Genomic DNA, 23,413 nt, shown 5'->3' with positions numbered 1-23,413 from the left:
TGTTCATTGTATTATAACCTGTAGCACTTTCTAATAAAAATAACAAGACTTCTGTTTTTGTATTAAATGTCTGAGACAGTCAGGAAAACCGTTTCCTTAAAGCAGGAGACTAATCACACACGAACCATTCCTTTAGCCAAAACAACATTTTATTAAGAGAGACAGGGTTGGAGGGTGGAGTTACAGCAACAACCGATCTGCCAGCGTGTATAGTGGAAATCTATCTGCTGTCCAGTCCATCTTCAGGTCTTGTCTCAGATCAGACCGCTGGGTCTGCCGCCGTCTCGGAGGCAGAAGACGCTGATATCAACCGGTCCATCCCCTCCTCTCCCCTTCAGCTCCAGGGAGAACAGCTAATGCTGCTTCCTCCTGAATGAGCACCCTGCCGGAGGAGACAATGACAGTCAGACCGACGCAGACAAAAGAGAAGCCTTACAGTACAGAAATAGTGCAGGCGCTGCACACTGCTATTGTCCTACACACTGCTGATACAAGAGTCATCGCTTTCCCATCATGTGACTGATTAGGCTGACAGCTCTTCTCATTACCACCTTGCATTACATTTATTGTGCAACATCAGGCTCAAAAGTGGGAGCTCTGACTCGACACTGACTAAATTATGGAGATTTCACGAGATACAAGCGCAAACTACAGCAACTACGTCAGCTGCCCTATACAGCAGCTACAGAGTGGATATTTGTTCTCAGCCTTCGAAAGGGGGAAGCCAGCGTCTAGCTCAACCCTTCTGCAAACTGAGGTCAATCTGGCACTGGAATGAGATTGGAAGACCACGATAGAGGAAGTCCAGTCACTTAGCAGTGCGGCTAACAACTTCAAAATGTGTCGCATATGAACACAATTCATGCATGGTTCAGTAAGTGATGTCCTCAATAATCCTTGTCCACAGTGCAAGATCTGACCATGAGCACAAGGTGGTAAAATGGCTGCAAACAGGGTCCTCTTTAACATGGAGTTGCACCATCTGGATTTTGGATGTACTGCTTTTCATCCTATTTTTACATTAACTTCCACTGATAAGAGTATACTTAATCAAAAACTCATTTAATGCAATGCAAGTGGAAAATACTGATAAGCAGCAATGAGTTTTCACACTGCAACCAGTTCAATACGTGACCTAACAGCACAGCCAAACACTAATTTCAGTCCTGTGCACACAGAATTAATTCACACCACCAGACTTCATTCAATTTTCAACTAATTCTTGAAATCTCACACTGAAAAGGCCTGTGTGCAATGAAAGGGTGGTCCTCAAACATCAGTGATTTGTTTGTTAGTCTACTGCACAGAATTCGGCCTGATCTCGACAAAAGCCAAATTTACTGCACATTTCTGGAGAGCGTTGACATTTTGGATTCTGTTGCTGTTCAAGGACTCTTACCAAAACCTTGCATTGATAAGGGAACATTTGTCAAGTTTGGATCTTACACGACATACACCATACACCAGCAACTCAGAAATGGCAGGCATATGGCCTGACTCTGGGAAAAAGTACATATGCAGAACCACATGATACTGGGCGGCCTGTGCGTGACTAAACCCAACTCTGTCCTGTGCTGTGGAACCAATAGCTGAACTGGTAATGTGTACTGTAGGTTCATACTGACCCTCTGTGAGACGTGCTTTGCCTCCAGTGGGCTGACAGAGGACTGTTGAACAGCCAACACACAGCACGACTGTCTGAGCGTGGCTGAACACTGTCGTGATCTTGTAGCATCCTGGAAAAGACAGACAACAAACCGTTTAAAACACAGGCATCGACACCCAACATTACCATCTCTCCCTCTCTCTGAGGTGGATGAATAGAAACTACACCCATGTGTCCGATGACAAAAACTGTACCTGGACATTTCACATCCATAAAGTAAGAGTTGGGACTCTGAACGAGACGCTTCTTCTTGTGCCTCCTCTTCTCCTCCTCAGGGGATGGGTGCAACAAGTCTTTCGCGAGCTGCGTTAAGGAAAAAAAAAAGGGTAAAATATTAATAGAAGTTTGGTATATTGCATCATAAAAATGTCATGTGACTGACCAAAACTACGCTTAATCATGACGGTACCGCCAGTGGAAATAAATTAGCTGGACCGAAATCAATTAAACGTATTATTTGGCTTAACAGCACGCGAGTTAACTGTTGTGCTAGCATTGTTTTGTTCTGCTTAAAAACGCTACGTTTGTCGGGCAACGTGAAGGCTTCTCGGCTGGCCTACATTTCTTGGATTAGATAACGAAGACTACGCATTTAGATGGCGCCGATTCTTCGGATATTTGGGCAAAGTGAGTAAGTCAATCTTCAACCTAACTACACAAATCAGGATATAATTACGACTGTTAAAATTCTGAGTTATTTTCAGCCCGTTCTGATCCTCCGTTGAACTGGCTCCATGTTTGTGGTGTGTGCGCAGCCATCTTGTGTCACAATGCGCTCGCAATGCGCTCAAATGTGCACGATTATTTGTGTGAAACTGGGATCAAAACTCAGCGAAAGAAACCGCAACTGACACCAATCGAATCGCTAACGTCTTACGTAACTGTGGAGCCGTCTGTTGACTCCCCAAGACGCGATTAAATGGTAAAAATGTCATTTTCTAATGGCCTGCGGATACTCACTGGCATGTTGGCGAGGAAATAGCCGCTGCCGAAAAGGAGGCATTACCGGAAGCGAGGGGTTCATATCGGCCGTTCGTTTGAGCACAAGCCGGAAGTGACGACTTAATACGGCTTGGCGGCCATATTGGTGAGGTCCAAACTCCACCTAGCTCCGTCCACTAAGCAAACTTACAACAATTTTATCCCAAAATGCCCAAAATATGCTCAATGAAAATATAAATTACTTAAATTACTATTTGGAGAAAAATAAAAAATATATCTTTCCTACTAAAAGTGCAAACGAGACACATATAAATACACAGTATATTTGATATATAGAACACTATAACTTTAACAGGCATTTCCAGTGTTCTTATGGCAATATAAGTCACAAAATTTAATATTGCCTTACTAATTATTAAACTATCTGCTCTTTAAGAGTGTATATACTGAAGTGAAAACAAACAGTGGAGTCTCAATGAATTCAGTTTCATTTCCTTTGAGGGCCCCCTGGTGGCGCTTCATGGCACCAATGGCCACCTCACTGAGGGACTCGAGTCCCTCTTCATACCATACCAACACACATAGATAGGTTGGAAGAGTTCTGGTTCAGTTTAGCTCTTCCTCCCGTCTATTCTGGCCATGACACAATCTTTTCCTAACCCAACTCTAATGTAAGAGATGGGGGACAAATTCTATAGTTCTGTGGAAATATCCTTTGTACAGTTCATCTGAAGCTAACACTAGGTTTCAGCGGTTTGAAATGGATAAATGCAGTGAGTATCTTCCAAAGTCACTGCCTTTTAGTGTGAAATTCCCTCTTTGTGCCACAATTCCTTCAATGCAGCTTAGCAAGGAAAAAATTGAAAAACTGATGAAATCTGTGGTAGATAAATCTGCCAGTGTTGCCTGTCACACTCTCTGACAACTGTGAGATATGACAGCAATGGTTCATCTGTGTTAAGTACTTCGTATCTGGCTGTTCAGTCTTTGTCCTTGGTGTAAATTCTGACCGTGAGCAAAACAAAGCAGTAAAATGGATGTGCAAACAGGGATCTGATTGGCCGTCCTGTGTAAAGCATCTGGATTTTAATGTGCTACACTGTCCTCTTGTTTAAGCATCATCTTTTTTTAACCTCCATTAGTTCACTTCATGTGTTACAAAACCACAGCAAAGGACACAGCAAGATATACATGTGTATTTTTATTGGTAGTGTATATTCCAAGTGAACTATGTATATGCGTAGAAGCTGATGCCAGTTCCCTCAGCACTACGTCCCCTGTCCCTCCTCTTCTGTCTGTTCAGACACGTTTTGTTTGAGCGGATCTGCGAGTGTCATCCGTTCCTTTATCTTCACGTAAATCTCACAATCTGCTGGGAAACAATTTCTCTGAAAGAGAAATCAGAAATCATCATGCAAATCATCTTCATGTTCTTCTGCAAATGCAAACACTTCTCTGATACAGAGGGAGCTGAAAGCAATATCTGCATTAATATAATTGAAACAGTTGAAATCAAATTAAAATTAATCTGGTGTAAAACAACTTTAATAGATAAATGAGACTTAAAAGGTGTTTATTTAAAGTGTACTTTATGTTATCACATTCAACTTCATCAGTTAATGCGGTGAGTACAGTGTTATTATTACTATCAATGGTAGGAGCATACATACACACACAAACACTCTCACACACACACACACACACACACACACACACACACACACACACACACACAGCTGGCTTGAGTCCATTGTGAGTGAAGCCCACCTGCAGACAGAGACGCAGCAGGCCTCCTCCCTCACCCTGCATCTCTAGTGACGTCAGGAACAGAGGCAGCGACTTCTCTGTAATTCTGTTTCCTACACACACACACACACACACACACACACACACACACACACACACACACACACACACACACACATGCAGATCATAGCCATGTTAATTAAATCTTCAATGGTCTTTACAAGAATTCATTATTTATTTCATGTGGAGCCCGGGGGAAGGAGAGCAGCTAATTAGTGCCCAGCTTGTACAAAACAAATAAAAACATTGGGATTTCATTAATCCAATGTGACCAGTAAATAATAAACTTCCTATTTTTAACTCCTTTTGTGTCTTTTTGCTTAACAACTGACAATAAAACATGGTAAAATCATTATATGTGACTGCTGTCAAACTTACATCGCTATGAAAGGTTTCCCGATTTGATTTTTCTGCCAAGCTCAGATGGTTACCACAGTGACTGACCTGCCAGGTTGAGGGAGGTGAGAGTCTTGTTTCCAGGCAGAAAAAGCTCCCCGTCCCTGCACTGCACCGACTGGTCCAGCAGAGGGTTCACTATCTCCACCGCCTCCACCTGCTGGGGGAGAGGGAGTGAGGTAAACAAGCGCATGGCAGCTTATGTTCAAATCATATTGATCACTGAGGAAAAAAAACACAGAATTAAACAAACCTCATTCAGGGCGGTACCTGATTTATCCTGCAGAAAAAAAACAAAGTAAAACTTGTTTGTTAAAATCGATATATTGTACTGAGCATGTTCACATTCATGATACACAGACTCAGAAAGCACGTCTCAGGTACCTCCAGTGCGGACAGTTTCTCTTTGCTTCCCAGCTTGCCACCTTTACTCTGAGGCACCTTCATATCAGAAGCTAGGAGAGATTTAAACAAAGAAAAGATCAACACGCCTGCAGCCAGGGGATAACAGAGCAAGAGCTGAGAGTTTAGAGGCAATTACATTTCTTGTTAGACTTTGGGTTCTCTTTGTTGGCAGCAGGTTTCTCCTCTCTTTTCAACGCTTCCTGTAAGATTAAAGATCTCAAGATTACCTGTCACAGATGCCACTGGGGTTACACCATAGCTTCACCTTGCTGTCAATCTCACACTTTTTTTTCCATTACCTTTTTTTTGCCTTTGTTCTCCCCTTTGCTGGAGCTCAATGAAGTGCTGCTGGGCACTGAGGAAAGCTGGCCAGCAAGCGAATGGTCAGAATCAACCCTCAGAGACGACTGCAAAAGAACGGGAGACTTTAATGTTCAGGATTTGGATACATGTGAAGTTAGTGTGGGTGTTAGTGGTAAACATCGCTGCTCTTACGGGCTGTGTTTTTTCCAGAAGCAGCTTCCTCCTTTCCACAACTTCTTCATGAGTTAGAGCAAACTCACCAAGTATCTGAAAATGGAGGTGGTTAAGGTGCGGAGGCTTATTAAATTGCATAATATAATGCAATAAGCAGAATATAATTTAAAACCGCTTAACCACTGATTGAAGTGCATCATCTCCCAAGTTAAAGTCTTTCATGTAAATGGATACCTCAGCCAGATGAGCAGCTCCCGAGTCTCCAATCTGATTGTTGGACAGCGAGAGACAGAGCAAAGCACGATTCAGTCGCAGGCCCTGAGAGACAAAACATGATGAACACTTTAGGAGTCGTGAGGGGAACATACAAGGGGAATATGGAGTCAGTTCTGGGCTGTACCTGTGCGATATGTGTAGCACCTGCATCACCGATAGAGTTGAATGCCAGGTTGAGTGACACGAGGTTCCTGTTGGCAGATCTGGCGGTGGAGAGAGCCAAACCAATTAGCCGAGCGCCCTCGTCTCCAATCCCGTTATTTCTCAGAGACAAGTGAGTGAGGCTGGAGCAAAGAAACACATGACAGGAATCGGGCACGTTTGTGCTTCCATTTGTGTGTGTAGGAGTGTGTGAACGTAAATCGAGGTTTATTTTTCTGTTTTGTACTGTTGTGTGAGATATGGAACTGCTTGGTGACTCACGTGCTGTCTTCAGAGAGGAAGAGGTGATAGCTCTGCTCTGGAAGAGGGTTGCCCTCCAGTGTCACAGCTCTAACAGGAAACAAAGAGGAAGGCAAGGATGAGTAACCCTCACTGTTTGACTGATAATGTTCAACACTTTGTGCAGTTTTCTCTGTGACTCTTCAACATTTTCCAGCCTGAACTCAAATTTAGTCTCCCAGCCTTCATCCCAGGTTGAATCTGACACACTGTGATGCAGGTAGCGACGAAACAAAGCATGAATGACAGCAGAATCCACTCACTTCAGGTTGGAGCACAGTGATATTGTGTTCATGAGGGAGATTACCATTCGATCTGTCAGTCCAGCCTGCCAAAACCTGCACAGTGGACAAGATTACACAAACCAACAAGAACAAAACAGTGACAGCTGTAACCCTGTTTCCTGTAACAGGAGCGCACCTCTCCCCATCAGCTCATTACTCACTGAGTGCTCTGTAGTTTGCTCAAGGAGACAAGCATTTTCTGCAGCACTCTGGCAATCTGCTCATCTACCCTCCATCCTGTGTATATTTAAAACAGATAATACATGTTTTCTCCAACATTCAGACCACTCGGGATGTCAAATGAGAATTTAAAAAGAGGAACGTGTCAAACCAGAGACAGATATGGTTATAAATGTTTCTCTTCAGTGTTTTGTTCTGACCAGATATCTTCAGGTTCTTGGCGCTGACGGGGTCTTCATTCTCCAGCTCCACCTGGAGGCAAGGCTTAGACCAGAGAGGTGTAGCACTCATCTGTGACTTGCCATCCTCTGAACGTATAATTATGATAATTATGAGTGAACTGAAGCTGAGATTAGAAAAAAGGACGAATTGTACATTCAGACTTCCTACATAATGGTCTAGACTGTAAAGTATACTCTGTATGTGTAGAAATACCCACCAACATCAGTTTAAGTGAACAAACCTGCCATTGAAAAATGAACAGGGGGAAATATACCAGTATCTTACACAATATGCAACAAGATATCAGCATGTCTGTCCCTTTGTCAGTGCAAAGCTGATCAGATCAGGAGCAGCTCTTGTTTACCCATGTCCCCTCCGTCAGGTTCAGTGGTGGAGGAGGCTGGTTGCTTTGTACTGACAGCTGGGATATCCTTCATCTCCAGAAGAGCACAAAGCCCCAGGAAGTCGATCTCCACGTTGCCTGAGCACTGATATTCATCTGTGGGATGGAGGGTTTAACACTGATCATACAGCTCTAACCTCTGTTACCAAAGGTAGTCTGATAACGTTACTTACCAAAGGTCTGAGCAGCCAGCTTTTCACGAGGAGTTTGTCCTAGAAAAAACAGATACAGGCCGCTTTCTATCCACTGAGCATCTCTCCTCTATATCAAAAAGCAGGGCGGTTAAACTACAGAAGTTAAAGTGAGTTATAATACCATACTTAGAAAATAGCTCGTAAATGAGAGTAAAGTATTTCATTGCTGACATCTATTGAGATTCTTTAAATGCCAGTTTTTCCTGTTTTCCTGCCATCTGCCCAGCACATGGTGGATTACAGCAGGGTCCAGTCTGCTGCGACAATGATGTGAGAAAAGCTACTGTATGTGTGAATTCAACTAAACTTCTACTCCAGGGTTGGAAGTACATTGACTACATATTACTACAAATTTGAGGTGTTATACTTAAGCATTTCTATTTTTTGCTATCCCATTCTGCTTCACTTCATTTCAAAGAGGAATACTGTATTTTTTACTCCAACACATGATAACACTGACAAGGGTCATGCCACCACCCAATGAGTACTTTAAAGTAATATCTGAATGCTGGATTTTACTTCTAATGGAGTATTTTTATAGTGTAGTCTTACTTCCATTACTTATTTATAAATCCGTGTACTTAAAAGTCCAAATGAAATCCCACTATTTGGCTACCTTTTATATTTACAGGCTACAGCCAATTATATTTACTGAAACTGCAAGATCTACAATATAATAGTGATGTTACCACTATTTTTAATAAAAGCCCACATCTTATAACTTGCAGACAAGTAACATTTCTAAAAGTTGTGCTAGCTGAGCAGGCCCACTGATGGGGCTGGCTAGCTAACACCTGCTCATGAAAGACCCATCCAACCTGTATTTTTCGGGGTCTCATCCTCAGCATTCGCCTTCTCTGGTTTCTCTTTTTGTCTCTTTCTAGACATTTCTGTGTCTGAAGGTCGGATTATAGTTAAATCATCCGACAGGCCCCAGTGAGCTAACGCCTCTACTCTGTTAGCAAACAACACGAACCCCTGGGCGTCACTGGCGTTACTATGGTAACCCATTCTCAGTCGAACCTGTGGGTTTCTCGCGAGACCTCTCGTCAGGTACTTGGAGCTTTACCTTTTGCTCCTGGAATATTTGAAAATTAGAGTTAGTAATGATTTGTTGGAACATGTTTAAGTAGTTATGTGGTACTTGCGTTACTAGCGGTATTTGGAACAACAACATTTATGGCCGACTGGAGTTTAACTGCGTAATATCGCGAGAGTTCTCAAATGTTTGACGCTGACACTGAGAAAGTACAAATTCCCCTGAACTGTACACCGCTGTAACTGTTCTTTTCAGCCTATAGACGACCAATACATGGATCAGTATTTTCAATTCATATTGATTGTTGACTGTGGTTTGAATGAGAATATGATCAATCAAGTATTTACATCATTTGTACCATCTGATGTGGCTCCAACACAAGCAAATTGTTATTTCCCAGGCTCAAAGTGGTCAGGAGCAGCAGCTGGGTGATGGTGGGGGGAGAGGTTTGCTCATTCATCACTGCGGAGATGAGGTTCAATTTCAGATAATACAGCCCTGAACCTTCAGCAGAGCACACAAGGTAGCATTCGCCTGCATGAAGCAGGAATAAAATAGGAATATAATGTAATTCTGAGAGTCTGAAAAGTTGCGTTGCAACATATCTAATGCAGAGAAGTTCAATGTGGGTGCATTAACCTGGGAGCTTCAGAGCTGCTATGACAGATGAGCCTCTCCAAAACACTGTTCACGCTCTTATTTTTCCAGCATTCACTCTTTAGAGCTCACTGAAATTTCACGACTTCAACATTTCAAAGATATATACGTCATAACTCTACAAGAGCTTAATGTAAAACAGCAGCATTTTAGCACTTTTCGTGAACCAACTAAGGAATATTCAAAGCATGACAACATAAAGTGTATTCACAATAATGTAGTGCTTTTTATTAAAAAAACAAACAAACAAAAAACAAATATAAAACAAAAAAGTAAAAACCAACAGCATTTTTCATGACTTAAGAATCATAATTACAAACTTTTAACGAGTGGAAGAAGTTTTTTTGACAAACTGTACACATCACAAAATGTCCGCCAGTCTGCCATTTACAATGCTTGCATCTTATTTTGTGATTGTCTAAAAATAACTAAACGAATCACACAAAACACACAAATACAAGTACAAGCATCATACAATGACCGCTATCACAAAACGGAACCATTTCCTATTTGAAAGAAAATCAAAAATAATAACATGATATCGGGCTGACAGCCTTACTTTTGCTTCTGTCACTGTTTAAAAATATCATAACATTTTTATGTTGGTTTGTTTTTTTAGTGTTCAACACTTTGCAGCAAAAAACAAGGAGTACTTTTCTCCTTAAAAGTAATATTATTAACAATATTCAGTGACGAAGGTGTCGCTGCTGAGTCACTGTCATGCCCCAATGCCTTCTGTGTCCGTTTGACATTCTTCTCGCTCATGCAGTACATAGATGAATTTCATTTATAGGCGACGAAAACTCAGCTTGTTTTTGTGTCGTCAGGACAGTTAAGGTGAGATTTTATGGACATTAAAAAAATCATTTTTCCTCCGAGCTTAAGTGTCTTCATTATAGTAATACAAACGGAAGAAATTATAATATTATCATTATTAGAATAATCATAATACATTTAGGGCTGAGTCCTGTACAGTACAATAATAAACAAAATCCATTTTCAAGATATTGCTTTTGGAGACACTCCTCAATGTAAAGTGTGTATATTTACATAACTTGGCACTGTACAGCTTCCCGTTCCCTCGCTCTCCCTCCGTCAGTGTCTCATTCTCGTCACTCTTCTGTCAGTTTAACCGCACCGGGACATTGCAGGCTGTCCCTTTTTAGCAGAGGCATTTGGGGGGAAAAAAAAAAGAAATCTCATCAAATATCACAATTTCTTTTTAAAACATTCTCCATGGCAACCAGGAACATAGTCGTAAGACAAAAAAAGATCTCGAGCCCCTTCCCCTCCCAATATACAGTATACACCGCCCCACCCGTCTCACAGAATATAAGAAAATATGACCATCACGATACATTTCATGTTACGTATTGTTTTCCATAGTTTTCTTAAAACTGTTAATTGCCATCGAGCCCTTAATTTTTTTTTTCCATTTTTTTTAAAAGGTATATCTTCAAGAAATCTGGCAGAGTACAGACACACAATAAGTGTGTACGCACGCACACACTCGCACACAAGGCAGTTGGAGAGCACGGCTGTGTAAGGCGTTAAGCCGGTGTCCCCCCCGCATGCCTGATTTAGTTAAGCTGGTGAATCATGTTACTTCAAAAAAGAGGGGCGAAGCTGACTGCCTCACGAGGAAACTCAAAATTAAAACCTAAAACAAGACACTTTGACAAAAAGCGCACACTCAACCTTCCCTCCCCTCCCTTTACTCTAAAAACAAACACACCCCAAGCCTCTTCTGTTCCTAAATGAGTTACTACAGTATAACAGGAAAAAGATAATAGACTATTTAACTTGTTTTGTTTTTTTTCAGACTGCATCATCCAATACTGTGAGAGTGTTAGTGTGTTTTCATTATAGATACAATACACAGAGCTTCACAATATCCATGGTACCAAAAGTGCAGTTCATCACCCTCGTTCTCTCGTTCTCTTGAGCAGCATCTGAGCACACTGCTCAACTTACATTTCTCCTATGCCATCCCCTCCCCCGGGCCTTTTCGCAGCTTTTCTCTCGTCTCATATATTTTGTCATTGCAGCTAGGTCCCACTAGGGGGAACAATTCTCCAGCATTCACATACCCATTGACTGAAACCACTAACCAAACCTCCCGCTATCCATCCCTATTCAGTACCACTTGTTTCTGATGCTTGCTAGTGGAATTCATCTACCCATGTCTGTAATATTCAATGCATTTAAGTGCATGGGGTATTTCTCCTATGTTCATTTGAAAATAAAACAAAACAAAACAAAAACAAAAAGGTTTTGCATCATACTACTTAAATAAGCAAGAAGTCTGGGTCAGCTCTCTCTTCGTGCTCCTTGAGAACTCCTGAAAAGCTGAAACTGCCATGGAGTCAGCGCCTCCAAACCCCCTCCACCCTCTCAGAGTTGAGATGACAGTCTTGGAAGAGGTAAACTGGAGGAGGCCCCCCAGGGATGCATTGTGGTCCTTAATGGTCGGACAACCAACAATGCTCATTTCCTTCCTCGCTGTCTCTCCATTTTCTGCCCCTTGCTCACAAAATGTGAAAGGCAGTGTGCTTGACAGGCACGTAGCAACGTTATTTTCTGCCCACGAAATCGCCGAATCCAAGCGTCCGTCGCCGTAGCCGCCGCCCCGCGCCCTCCTCCAGGAGATAAGTGACATCTATGGCTGTTGGAAGAACACAGACAGGGGGGGAATTAGGAGCTTAGACAGAAACAGCTGACACATTATACCAAAGTGCAAAGGTAGGCAGAAGTGTCTTCCGTAACTGATGCATTAAGCTCAGAAGTGCTCAAAAAAGTCTGACAGAGGCAACGTCCTTTACAACAGTAAGCCTGGGAGGGCGTGTCCAAACCACTATCAGACTTTCGACAGGTGTGTTCAGGTGAGATTTTGGGCAGCTTGTTCTAGTCTATCCCTTTCAGGACCAAATCCATGTCATTGGAAGTTTTGGGTTACTTTATTCCTGTTCTTTGTGGAAATCCACAAATAAAAGTGCCATTCTTTGTCATTAAATAACTTCCTGCAGCTGCTTCACGCTTGAAGACGGAGCACAGTTGGAGAAGGATGTTACTGTGAAGCAGATCTGTGACAAGGCTGGTGTTATTCTACATTTGTGTTACTGTCAACAAATCTAATGAAAAAACCAAAACCAACAATGTTTTCGGAGTCTGTCTCTCAATACTTTCTGACTCCCTTACTCTGTCTGAGGCACTCAGTCCCAAGCCCATTGGTGCCTTCTGTAGATGTAAATATTCTAAAAAATGGTTCCAGTTTTGGTAATTGGTAATTGCCTTAAAACAGCTGGGATCTGTGGTTTTCAGCAAACACTGATCAAACAGGGTTTAATACGGTAGTCCATTCGCTGGGAACCATTTTTCTGTGGTGGATTGATACACTCTGGTTTGTGGGAGCAAAGCGGTGTATTTGGGATTGGGTGGAGCTGAAGGAACATAGTGCTCATTTATGTGTTTTTAATAGTTTTTGGATAACAACGGAGGTCTATGGCACAGAGGAAGAGACTATTAAGCTTTGGTTACACAGGCGACAATCGTTAACAGGATCAATTAATTATTGGTTTTGGTCTTGAGGACAATCAGCAGTGATTGAAATTAGCTGGTCTTGATTTAGATACTTTTTGGTCATATTAGTCAGCAGACTGAAGCAATGAAACAACAGACTGAAACACTGCATGGGAGGAAGAGACTTGGACAAAGCAGCGGATCTGAGAACTTAGGTCCCCATCTGTTAACAAATGCTAAATAGAGTTTGAATATGAAAATGTGAGCAGCAGACTTTGCTTCCTCTTCATCCCACACAAACAGTTTCTTGCTTCAACATTGAACTCAGCCATTCAAAATGTGTTATCCAACATGTTTAAATGGTGCGTCATGGCAGATGATCTGAAACTTTGACCCTAATTTATCGGTTGACCTACCCCCCTGCTTTGTTCCCGGTCCCTCACCATTCTTGTTGGGAGTTCTGTGCAGCAGATCCAGCAGAATTTTGTTGAGCCGTTCCCTCTGGGCCTCCCTCCTGCCCAGCACTGGGTGGTGTAGTGGCGAGGAGGCCGAGGACGACGGGAGTTCGAGCATCTCCCCTAACCTCTCCGTGGAACTCTCATCCAGCTCCTTGCGCTCCTCAGCGTCCTGCCCTTCCTCTTCGTCGTCCTCCTCGTCATCCTCCTCGTCTCCATTCCCATCCTGGTCCACTCTTCTGGGCTTGGCTGAAAGAAGTTCAGGATCCTCCGGAGCCATGTCCATGTCGTCCTCCACTCCTCGCCCGTCTTCACCCTCAGGTGGGAAGTCGTCACCCCGGTCGCAGGAAGAGCCGTCATCCTCGCAGCCTCCGGCTCCTTTGGGTCGTTCGCTCTTCCAGGCAGAACGGCCCCCGTTCCTCTTGTAGTTGTCAGGAACGTAATGAGGCTGCAAAAATATCACAATCAGACCTGGGTCAAAAAGTGTTTGCAAATACTCTTCATGGTCCTTAGGTTTAAGTTTCTGATGAAGACACAAACCTGAACTAATTCAATACAAAAAACATTCAGCTAAAAACTAAGAACTGACTACAAAATCACTTTTTAGTTTGCCTGAAGCTTTGCACTGAGAGAACTGCTCAAAGTAAAGTTCCACTGGAAGCTATAATCTCTCTTAAAGTCTATTAGCATAATTAGCCACACAAATGTATGTCTGTCAACACGCTGACACCAGCAACAAAATCTCAAAGCAGACATATGGATGTGGTTCAATGCAAACGATGTGGTTTGGATCAGAAACGAAACGCAGGTGCGGTTTGTCTGGTTTGTTCCCGGTTAGTGCCACCTTCATCTGCGATTGTGCCGCAGGCTGCATAAACACCGCGAGCAAGACAGGATACCGAGCTAGAATGTGCGCTAGGCTGTAACATTACCTCCTCTCTTAAAATATCTTTCAATGTTTATAAATCAGTAACAGATCCGGTCGGGACCCCCCATCACTCTCACCGAGAAGTCTCTTTTGGGCGTGAGCCGCTTCGGGAAGTGGTTGAAGGCATATGGCTTGGTGCAGACTGGGTAGCGGTTCCGATGGATCTTGTAGAATAGGTGAGCCGACTTGTCCAAGCGGTAATCACAGATGTACACGTCCTGCTCTTTTACATTCTTCGGCCGCCCTGTAGGGAGGAACACACTCTGCATCACACAGCCGCTGTCACTGAGCCATTAGGACATTTCTGAAGAGCAAATGCCTGCTATGTTTATGCAATGTTTTGTTTAAGTCTGTCGAAGTTCAGAGCTCAGCTGTAGAAGGATTATAATCTATCAGAAATGTCCTGCTTCTTATTTACACACACTCACACCTGGCAGCTGCATTTTCTACTGCTCACTGAGCTTCACCCAAGCAAAAAGGAAGCGTCAGCAGTAGCTGTTGAAAGACTTACTAATTCAATCGGGAAATAAAGCCATCCAAACCAGCATGTGTTTACATGTGTTTCCCCTCACCTTTGCAGTAAGTGTAGAGATCGAGGACACAACAGGTTCCCACCACTGCCTCCAGGGGTATAATCTCATACAGCGGCATGCGGAATAACTCGTTCTGGTAGAACCGCCGTGATGGAGAATGATGTGTCTCGTGAGGACGGAAGTAGTGGTGGCCAAAGGCAAACCTGTCACCCCTTTAGAGTTGGAGTGAACAAAGAAAAGAGCAGCAAATTAAAGACTGTAATGCAGCTTGACGGACACAATAATAACCCACAAGCAGTAACTTACATCTCACAGGCAGGTTTCTATAGTACATCATGGCATTTGTCCGAAATATCTTGTCTGATTAACTTACTTTTCATTCTTCCAGAGCTTCTCAATTCGGAAGATGTCGAGTTTGTCTCGGTTGATGTGAGACAAGAGACGGTAAGACTGTCTGACAGGCTGGCCCTCAGGTGTGCGTCTGCTGTCTCTCATCAGATACACACAGTCACCTGCACACAAGATACAGACGCTGACAGGTTAGTTGTCTGCAACAGTGCAATTTAACAACAAATTGACTGCTTGATACTAAAGTCGCCTGACAGGTCGAGTATGACATCTCAGTACAGTAACACTTCTCTGCCTGAATTTTGGAGATGATCAAATTTTGGCAGACAAAACAAGACAGAAATTAAAGTCCAGCCTTTCTGTAAAATCTGTCTGAATTGCTGATGGAGCGACAATACAAAGTCCTGCGATGGTTTCACACTATTCCCGTGATTCCAATGATAATCTACAGGTGGTTGTCCTTAAAAAGGCAGTGAAGATATATATATGAAAACACTGCTCAATTTAAAATATCTTAAGAGCTTTGCAGAAGTTTTATGAAGAAGGAAATGCATTCAACACTGTCAATGTGTTCTGGTTGAAAAGACTCTGCCCATTCTACCAGAAAGTTTTGAGCCCGATTCACCTCTGATTGGTGTGGTAAGAGGTGTGCTGTGTTGCACCTACAACCACACCAACGGTGATGTCAGGTTGTCCTGGAGTACAACTGTACCTCACTGCAGCAGATAGAGAAGTTAATCCACTGGAGGTCAGCAGAAACTAGATTTTCAGGGGGGTGCACACATTTATGAGCTCATGGCTGCCGATCTCTATTGTTTCTTTACCTTGATGTAGCAGCAGGTCATCTCTAAGGAGGCAGATGTAGTAGACAGAGCCCGCCTGGGCGTAGCTAGGCTGGGGTATCATGGGAACTTCCTGTAACAACAAGAACACACGTGGGTAAATTAGAGAGGTTGGTGATCATGTAAGACTAGAAGGGGACTCAGGAGATGTAAACCTTACTGTTCCAAAAAAAGAAAACTTTTTTTGGACACAACATTAAGTTCAGCATTCAAGGTTGTTTAGAGGAGAAAGACGTACCCTGTCCACAGGCCGGGGGTCACACTGCTCACACAGGTAATGCTCCACCTCAGTCTCCAGCCGCATGCAGTCAAAGTGCTGCCACACCTGCGGTGATAAAAACAACTGCTGATTCACAAGAAAGCAAAAAATGGATAGGAATCAATCAGTCCCCAGCTGGCATCGACAGTGACTCACAGTGATGTTCTCAGCCTGTATTACAAGCAAAGACAAACACATTTTTAACGACACCCTTGATTCACGACTGTGGTAGTTTCAATCAATATTTGTAACTCGCTTTGTTTTCTTTGTCTAAAAATAACAGAAAATATACACAAGAGACTGTGGACTGACTGCGCACTCTGCTTTGGAAAATTTCCATGACAAAGTACTCCTTAGTTAGACAACGTCTCCAGAGGAAGCGCTCACCAAAACAGGTGTAACCTATCAGCCAGTGAGACAAAAATACATTTTTCACTTGCTTTGTTTCAGCTTTTTGTGTCTGGCAGCTTGCTTCTTACCATGCACTTTTCACACTGGATCATCAGGCCTTCGTCCTTGTACATTCCACAGATGCAACGGATGACGTCGTCGTCCTTGTCGTGGGACCCCGGCCCTCCTCCTCCATGGTGGTGGCCATGGTCGCGCTCCAGCGAATCCGAGCTGTCGGCCTCGCTGGCGGTCTCGCCCACGATCTCATCAATCTGGACGGCAGCTTCATGACGAGCGCTGTAGTAGGCTTTCCGCAGCCGACACACGTCCCTGCCGACCGATGACTTCCTGCCGTAATATTTCTGGCGGGAAAATAAGACAGTCGTAAATACAGCTGTTTCATATTTTTCCGTCTTTTTGTTTTTGCAAAAAACATTGACGAGAAATCATCTTTGTGAATTTGTTATTGACCGTGCGTTCTGACTGACATTCGGCACAAGGACAACAAGACCACACCAATAGCACAGAGTGATGACATAAATCATATACTAAAGGCTGAGGAAAGCACAATTGACCCCAGAATTACACCCTCATCATTCAGTCACTGAGACAAGACTCTGAGCAGCAGGTTTACAGGCAATTTCCTCCAGAACAAAGGTCACTGACAAAGAAAGATGCACTTAGCAGCAAAAAAAAAGAAGAAAAAAACAACAAAATTCACAGAAAATGCTACACCGCACAGCTTGCAACTTCACAATAAACCACATTCCCCTCACATTTTTTTTAAGTCTGACAAAAAGAGTCTTGGGACCAAGGAGCGAATCTAATTTAGACGTCCACTTCAAACTTCTCAGACTGGAAAAGTAAGCTCCTCTGAGAGCTTTCAAGTGCCACTTGTTAAAACTGCTAAGCTATACAGATGTAAATCAAAAGAGGCTGCAACGTGCGCACAGAGGATCAGCAGTCATGAAGTTATATCCCATTCGGGAGGTGTTTGTGTGTGAGACGGGAAGAAAGAAAGGAGCTGACTGAGTGGGAGGAGGAATGTGTTAGAGCTGCACAGTAACAGCGTAAATGATCATTCTGATGAGGCTTTTTGAAGCCGTTTGGGCTCCAAGAATCTGGGATCAAGCTCGAGAGATTCGCGAATGTTGTCAGCATTATTCAGTGACAAAGACTGGATGCTGCAGCAGCCATCGCCTTCATGTAATCACGATGCTGGAGATACATACAGTAAATGATGCATGATGATGCATTGGACTAATTCAGCACCAGCTAATAGGGCGTTTCCCCCATAGGAACTTTCCCAGGGGACCAAGAAGCTCAGGATCTAAACCTGTGTTTTGACCACAGGGCCTATGCTAAAGTGCTGTACAGTGGTTCCAAGTGCTTAATGTCGCTGACTGGTCAAACACAGACGCCATGCCAACTGCAATTTGTGTCAGTTCACGGACCGAGGAAGCACTAATATCGATCTCAGGATCAGGGGTGGACATTTGTTGTTGCTGTTTATTAATGTTAAAAAACAGCGAGAGAGGGAAAAGGGAGAGACAGAAGGAGGGAGCAGCAGTGGAAAGACCTAGAAACTGAATGGAGAGGGAGCATTGATTCGTCATTGGAGTAACTCCCCTAATCTTCATCGTTCTTGAAATGCGACCACTTTTATTTTCTACTTCAGATCCAAAGTTCAGGTGTTCTATAGATCCTGGAACTTTATGATCTCACAGGGCTGCAATTGTACAGTTGTGGTGACTAACTAACAGTTTTCTGTATTTCTCATTGGAAATAGCTGGGGATCATTGATATTAGGAAGTGGACACCGGCATACCTCAGCATTACGGAACACTTTGAGCATGTCCGTGTCGAACGCTTCAACAGTCTTGTAGTGACCGGTGAGGATTTGCTTCTCGATGGTGCTCAGGTCCAGAGGGTCAGACACCTTCTCATAGTACTGGCTATTCCTGATGGCGCACAAAAAGCGGCAAGATTAGTCTCAGCAAATCTGCTTTGAAAACATTTAAATCCGTGAGGCTGTAGATCTTAAGGGCCTCCCAGCGGAAACCATACCCCCGACCACGACAGTGTTAGTCTCATGTAGCCAGGGAAAAATAATGAGCTGTTATTGTTTTGACACAAAGTGATTACTATCAATACTGGACTAGAATCAAAGCACAGGCTGTCACGGCTGAAATGTGTGTCGCAAGATAAAACTGTTACACTATGTGGGTGCTGTACACTGATAGACGAGATAACACAGTAGCACCGCTGTCTGGAAAACAGTATAACATTATGAATGAAGCGGACGAAATGCGGGCTTGCACGCTCACCTCTTCCTGGATGGGAGGTTCACCAGCGGAGCAGCAAGCGTCTGGCCAGCTGAATCTGAGGCAAGACAAACAAATAACACTCCTGTCATCAACTCTCAATCACAGAGCCTTATCATTCAGTGAATATTAGGCATCAGCCCAGAGGCACTGACAGATGTGTTTTAGAGGACTGATCAGACCTCAGATCAGGCTGGAGGTCATGCTAATGAGAATATACGATAACAGAATAATACAATAGCAGTTTACATCTTACTCATGCTTACACATACTGTGTATTTCTCAGCATAGATACTGACCCTTGTAGCTTGTGATCATGTCACAAATCTCCTTGAAGATGTGTGCGAGACGAGCAGTGCGTGTGACTTCTGTGTTTTCCTCAGCCGCAGCGAGTCTCCGTGTTCGAACCGACCGCGACGTCTGCAGGGCCGAGAACTGCGTCAGGAACACATCTGGAAACAGGGCGCGGGCATGATGCGTCAAGTTTTTTTATTTATTTTTTTTTTTTACACATTTCTTCTTTGTTTCAGATCACCTACACTTCAGTTACATGCTCAGCACGTCGTTTACAGCCAGAAAAGAAACTCACTAAATAAATTTACATTCATTAGCACATTCCAGTGATGACAGACTTCAACAGATGCCACTAAAACAGGTTTTTCACAACTTTCTTCTCAAGCATTCTTGTCTTCTCACATTCATATGACTTCTCAGCTCACCTGACTTAATGTTGCCGTCGTCACGGATGACTCCTCCCCAGCGTGTGTATATGGAAAGGCTGCTGGTGTCCCTCTCTCTCTCGCCCTCTCTCTTCAGCAGCTCCTGTTTCTCCCTCATTTTCTCCCAGTTCCTCAGGAGAAACACTCGATGCTTAAGCACAAAGTTCCTGATGATTGGAGGAGAGAGGACGGGAGTGTGAAGACGGCGTGTGTGTGCGTGCCAACATCAACCCACACCTCATACTTAACATGTCAAATGTACTTTGCTCCCTGACGGCAGTTCTTATAAATGATTTAACCAAATGTAACCAAATCTTGTTTTATGCTGACATATGGCAACAGCAAGGCATAGGCTGCTGCTGAAATGTCTGATCATGGATGCAGGAATGTTTTAAACATACTATCTAAACTCAGTGAAATGTGTATTTTTTTCAACTCGAAATGTGTTTGTTATATTAGAATCTGCATTAAAATCAGTGTAATGAGGTTTGCAGGAAACAAAGGGAACACAGTGTGATCATGTGTCTCGAACATGCTCTGATATAGTTCTGTTAGTCTTATGTATTGTGTCAGTTTGTGTGTGTGTTTACCTCTCTCTGTTGGACATGGGCTTCATGAGGTGAGGGTAAAACTTGTTGCTGTCGCTCGACTCTTCCTCCTGGAGATCAAGAAAGTTGTGTTAAAGCACGATCTCCCTGGAAAACACCCCTGAGGTTATGAACCAATGTGCTCTTCCTGTTCTCCTTGTTCAATCAGAACTTCTACTGTCTCATACTTCAAACCATGATGTTGCTGACACCACTGAAAGCATTTAAAGTATACCATGATATATTGCACATTCTAGGTCATATCACTCAGGCATAATTCAAAAGTATACTCTTTAAGGTATTGTGAGTTACTTTTTTAAGACAGCTTGTGGCCCACTAAGAGTACCTCTGAGACACACACATATCCATGCCCTACATAGGCAATGCACCTGATACTGAAAAAGACACTGCCAAACATGGACAAACCTTTTATCAACCAGGCAAATGTTTTCCACGAGACACCAACAGGCTTTAGTTTTCAGTCAAAGACAATATGTCTTCATTTTCAGAAGTGTACTTGCTCCGGGAATAAATTTCCTTTTATTGTCTGATCTTAAGTGAACAAGTTCTCCCTGTTTTTATGGACATTCATGACTCACTCGTTTCTTGAGCTGGTGTTTGGATTTCCTCTTCTCCTTGAGTCGACCCAGCCGCCGTGTCCCTCCTGTCTTCCCAGGCAGGCCATTAATACGCTGGCTCTTCCCTCCGATGATGCCTCGGCAGCTCTCAGATCCGCACTTACACACTTGCTGCATGGTGGAGAAAAAAATGTAAAAAAAGAAATGAGTTGTGCAATTAACAAAACAAATGCAGCTGTGATGATTCTGGCTCCGAACATGGAAAAGCCGCAGTGGTATTCATTGAGGAGGTCAAAGATGGTCGCTGCTGCTTCACCTGCTCTTCTGTATTGAAGGAATGGAAGTTGTAGTCATAGGTGAGCTCAGTGCCGCTGGGGATCTCCTTGAGAGCAAAGAGTCCAATTCTGTACACGCCATTCACCGACCTAAGAGAGAGAAGTCACATTCACTATGTTTAGAATAGTAGTTCACTGATAATTGTTCAAAATTACATCATATTGTGGTAAATATATTAATATGGAGTAAATATAAAGTTACTCCAAACAACACTCCCTGCTGTTGTTATGTGACAGACACCAGAATGTATTTAATAATTCACCTCTGAACAAAAGCAATGTAAAATTATTTAATTTTCAGATCAAGCTTTCCTGACTAAGGAGAAAGATTTTGATCATCATGCACTACATGTTAGCCGTAGGCCAGCCCCGAGCTTCAAGTGAGAGTTGAACTCTGAAACAACATGGAGGGCTTTGTGTAAGGGGGTTGTAAGTAAATGACACATCCCCCCCTTTTAGTTAAGTCTGAAGTCAAGTTTGTGTCATGACTTTCTACAGAGTTAAACTAGCCCCGGCTATTAAATTAAGGCATTTTAAATTTGGGACAAAAAACAAAGAGAACTGTCCCTGTTCTCATTTGCTCCATTTGGCGAAGGCTCAACACGTTGTTGTCATCCCTCCCCTTCCCCTCTCCAAACGAAGCAGTGCTCCAGCTTTTCACCATTCTTCTGAGAATAAAGCGCACTACTCTGTTTGCCAGCCATTTGATAATTTATTCCTTCTATAGGGGTAAAAAGCTGGTTCAGCGCATTGTCTTCAAGCACTACAGCTGTATCTAAGGCCCGGCTGCATGTAATCTCTCTTCTGTGACAAGATGGATGACTCGTCAGGCTTTGTGCTGAAAATCCTCCATCCTTGTGGAGTCTTTTATTTCAGCCTAGCCACTCTACAGCACACACAAAAGCACTCACGCACACATACACCGACCAGTGCCCTAGATTATGAGCTGGCCTATGCTGAAGGGCAGAGGGTATAGTTTGACGGTCCGCTCTCTTAAGGTTGTTAGCTGGCCACAATGAAATCCTCTAAGGGTTAAAACTGTGGTGACACTTGTTGTAGATTCATTAGAGGCAAACCACACCTTAACAAAAATCTAAGTACTTTTCACTGGTAAAAGTCAGGCACGGGGAGGCCTGCTCAGCCAGGTCTCCGATTGCAGTAGACTTCGCCATGCTGTGAGAATCATCCCAAAGGAAACCGGTGAATTGTTTTGCCGTGGTGCAAGGCCTTTAAGCCATTTAGGTCTCTGAACACTGCCAGTGACTGCATGAGGCGATCTCATCAGATTACCGCCACACAACCACATTAATAAGGTTGGGGTTTTGAGGCAGAGCTTTCTCATTTACAATGAAGTGCACCTGCCACACGTGTCCCTTTTACAGCTTGTGTAAGACACCCAAACTAGGGCAACACAATATTGCCTACCATACACTGTGACAACCTATCCGTAATGAACTTCTAAATATAACTAAGAATTTCTGCCATAATAAGGGGCTCTTAACACTAATACAAACAATCCCACATTCGCATGCAATAAAGCATGCACACAGTGATTTAGAGCTACAAGATTCATTGTAACATACTTACAGTGTTCTCTGATAACATGAGTGAGGAGTCAAGAATAAAACTGCCGTAGCAAGACTTACACCATTTAAATCATACCGTACCTAAATACTTATTTCTGTGCTGGATATCTTCCTCTCTGTTCTGGCACTTTCACTATTCTCAGTTCACCTCTTACAGAGTGAGTAAGAAATTACCCAGCTCAGCCGGATCATCAGGCACACAAACTGACAGCCATTAACTGAAACTATTTAGGTAATAGGCTAGCATTTTCCAGTTCGTTAACCATAAATGACGGAGGGGTTTAGAAAATAGAATACTGAAAAATAAAAAGCTGGAACATTTTCCAATCAGCATCTCCCACTTTCCTCTCACAACGATCAAGCGAGATCCTCAGCTTCACTTGTCTAACAGTCTCTTGCTTTAATATATTCTGTGACTGTCGCTGTACCTGACAGTCCTTAAAAGGACCTCCTCATTCCCCTGAGGAGTTTTAGAGGACGTGCATGCACTAAAGCGCATGCGGGTGACACAATACACACTCATGCGAACAGTGTCACACTATTGCATTGATTTAAAGGTGGTGGTAACACACCATGAAAAGCTGCAATGTGCCAACAAAGATAGGGAAGTAGAAGACTGCAA

General features: G+C 43.2%; 3 protein-coding genes and 1 non-coding gene across 5 annotated transcripts in view; all 4 read right to left on the bottom strand.

The window, feature by feature from the left end:
- Nucleotides 1–127: 127 nt before the first annotated feature.
- Nucleotides 128–2,708, bottom strand: rps27.1 (ribosomal protein S27, isoform 1). Its single transcript, XM_070985387.1, has 4 exons — nucleotides 2,627–2,708; nucleotides 1,861–1,969; nucleotides 1,626–1,736; nucleotides 128–382 (listed from the first exon to the last, which is right to left on the bottom strand). The coding sequence occupies exons 1-4, from the start codon at nucleotides 2,630–2,632 to the stop codon at nucleotides 354–356; spliced, it is 255 nt and encodes an 84-aa protein (XP_070841488.1). The 5' UTR covers nucleotides 2,633–2,708; the 3' UTR covers nucleotides 128–353.
- Nucleotides 696–824, bottom strand: LOC139346445 (small nucleolar RNA SNORA35). The gene has a single exon (XR_011603271.1). It is a non-coding gene; the product is annotated as a small nucleolar RNA SNORA35 (small nucleolar RNA).
- Nucleotides 2,709–3,795: 1,087 nt separating the features above from the next.
- On the bottom strand, nucleotides 3,796–8,580 carry lrrc71 (leucine rich repeat containing 71). Its single transcript, XM_070985185.1, has 17 exons — nucleotides 8,511–8,580; nucleotides 7,672–7,710; nucleotides 7,460–7,594; nucleotides 7,074–7,181; nucleotides 6,855–6,930; nucleotides 6,673–6,747; nucleotides 6,392–6,460; nucleotides 6,093–6,252; nucleotides 5,927–6,010; nucleotides 5,711–5,785; nucleotides 5,515–5,622; nucleotides 5,352–5,415; nucleotides 5,195–5,265; nucleotides 5,064–5,090; nucleotides 4,859–4,970; nucleotides 4,376–4,467; nucleotides 3,796–3,996 (listed from the first exon to the last, which is right to left on the bottom strand). Exons 1-17 carry the CDS (start codon nucleotides 8,578–8,580, stop codon nucleotides 3,877–3,879), a joined length of 1,485 nt encoding a protein of 494 aa, XP_070841286.1. The 3' UTR covers nucleotides 3,796–3,876.
- Nucleotides 8,581–9,594: 1,014 nt separating this feature from the next.
- The window catches only part of ash1l (ash1 (absent, small, or homeotic)-like (Drosophila)), a 30,332-nt gene continuing 16,513 nt past the window's right edge, over nucleotides 9,595–23,413 (bottom strand). Inside the window, exons 13-27 of one of the 2 annotated variants that reach the window (XM_070983983.1) lie at nucleotides 21,187–21,295; nucleotides 20,892–21,041; nucleotides 20,296–20,363; nucleotides 19,706–19,872; nucleotides 19,286–19,438; nucleotides 18,990–19,044; nucleotides 18,491–18,623; nucleotides 16,752–17,024; nucleotides 16,252–16,338; nucleotides 15,996–16,086; nucleotides 15,197–15,335; nucleotides 14,863–15,035; nucleotides 14,368–14,534; nucleotides 13,324–13,810; nucleotides 9,595–12,053 (exon numbers count right to left, since the gene is read on the bottom strand). In XM_070983983.1, coding sequence (XP_070840084.1) covers nucleotides 11,962–12,053; nucleotides 13,324–13,810; nucleotides 14,368–14,534; nucleotides 14,863–15,035; nucleotides 15,197–15,335; nucleotides 15,996–16,086; nucleotides 16,252–16,338; nucleotides 16,752–17,024; nucleotides 18,491–18,623; nucleotides 18,990–19,044; nucleotides 19,286–19,438; nucleotides 19,706–19,872; nucleotides 20,296–20,363; nucleotides 20,892–21,041; nucleotides 21,187–21,295 — 2,344 coding nt within the window. In that variant the 3' untranslated portion in view covers nucleotides 9,595–11,961. The remainder of the gene's footprint in view (nucleotides 12,054–13,323; nucleotides 13,811–14,367; nucleotides 14,535–14,862; nucleotides 15,036–15,196; nucleotides 15,336–15,995; nucleotides 16,087–16,251; nucleotides 16,339–16,751; nucleotides 17,025–18,490; nucleotides 18,624–18,989; nucleotides 19,045–19,285; nucleotides 19,439–19,705; nucleotides 19,873–20,295; nucleotides 20,364–20,891; nucleotides 21,042–21,186; nucleotides 21,296–23,413) is intronic. The other variant, XM_070983984.1, reaches the window with a different exon arrangement.

Source organism: Chaetodon trifascialis, chromosome 17, assembly GCF_039877785.1.
Source record: "Chaetodon trifascialis isolate fChaTrf1 chromosome 17, fChaTrf1.hap1, whole genome shotgun sequence".
NCBI classification, from domain to species: Eukaryota; Metazoa; Chordata; class Actinopteri; order Chaetodontiformes; family Chaetodontidae; genus Chaetodon; species Chaetodon trifascialis.
Note: the sequence above shows the minus strand (reverse complement) of the source record. Positions and strands in the feature narration are given on the sequence as shown.

Coding starts and splice junctions, on each gene's coding strand:
- lrrc71 (XM_070985185.1), bottom strand. CDS start 8,580: ATGTCTAGAAAGAGACAAAAAGAGAAACCAGAGAAGGCGAATGCTGAG. Junction 7,595..7,671: donor GCTGGCTGCTCAGACCTTTG/GTAAGTAACGTT, acceptor TCCATCCCACAG/ATGAATATCAGTGCTCAGGC. Junction 5,091..5,194: donor AGAAACTGTCCGCACTGGAG/GTACCTGAGACG, acceptor TTTTTTCTGCAG/GATAAATCAGGTACCGCCCT.
- rps27.1 (XM_070985387.1), bottom strand. Junction 1,737..1,860: donor TATGGATGTGAAATGTCCAG/GTACAGTTTTTG, acceptor TGTCTTTTCCAG/GATGCTACAAGATCACGACA. Junction 383..1,625: donor CAAAGCACGTCTCACAGAGG/GTCAGTATGAAC, acceptor CTCCTCCGGCAG/GGTGCTCATTCAGGAGGAAG.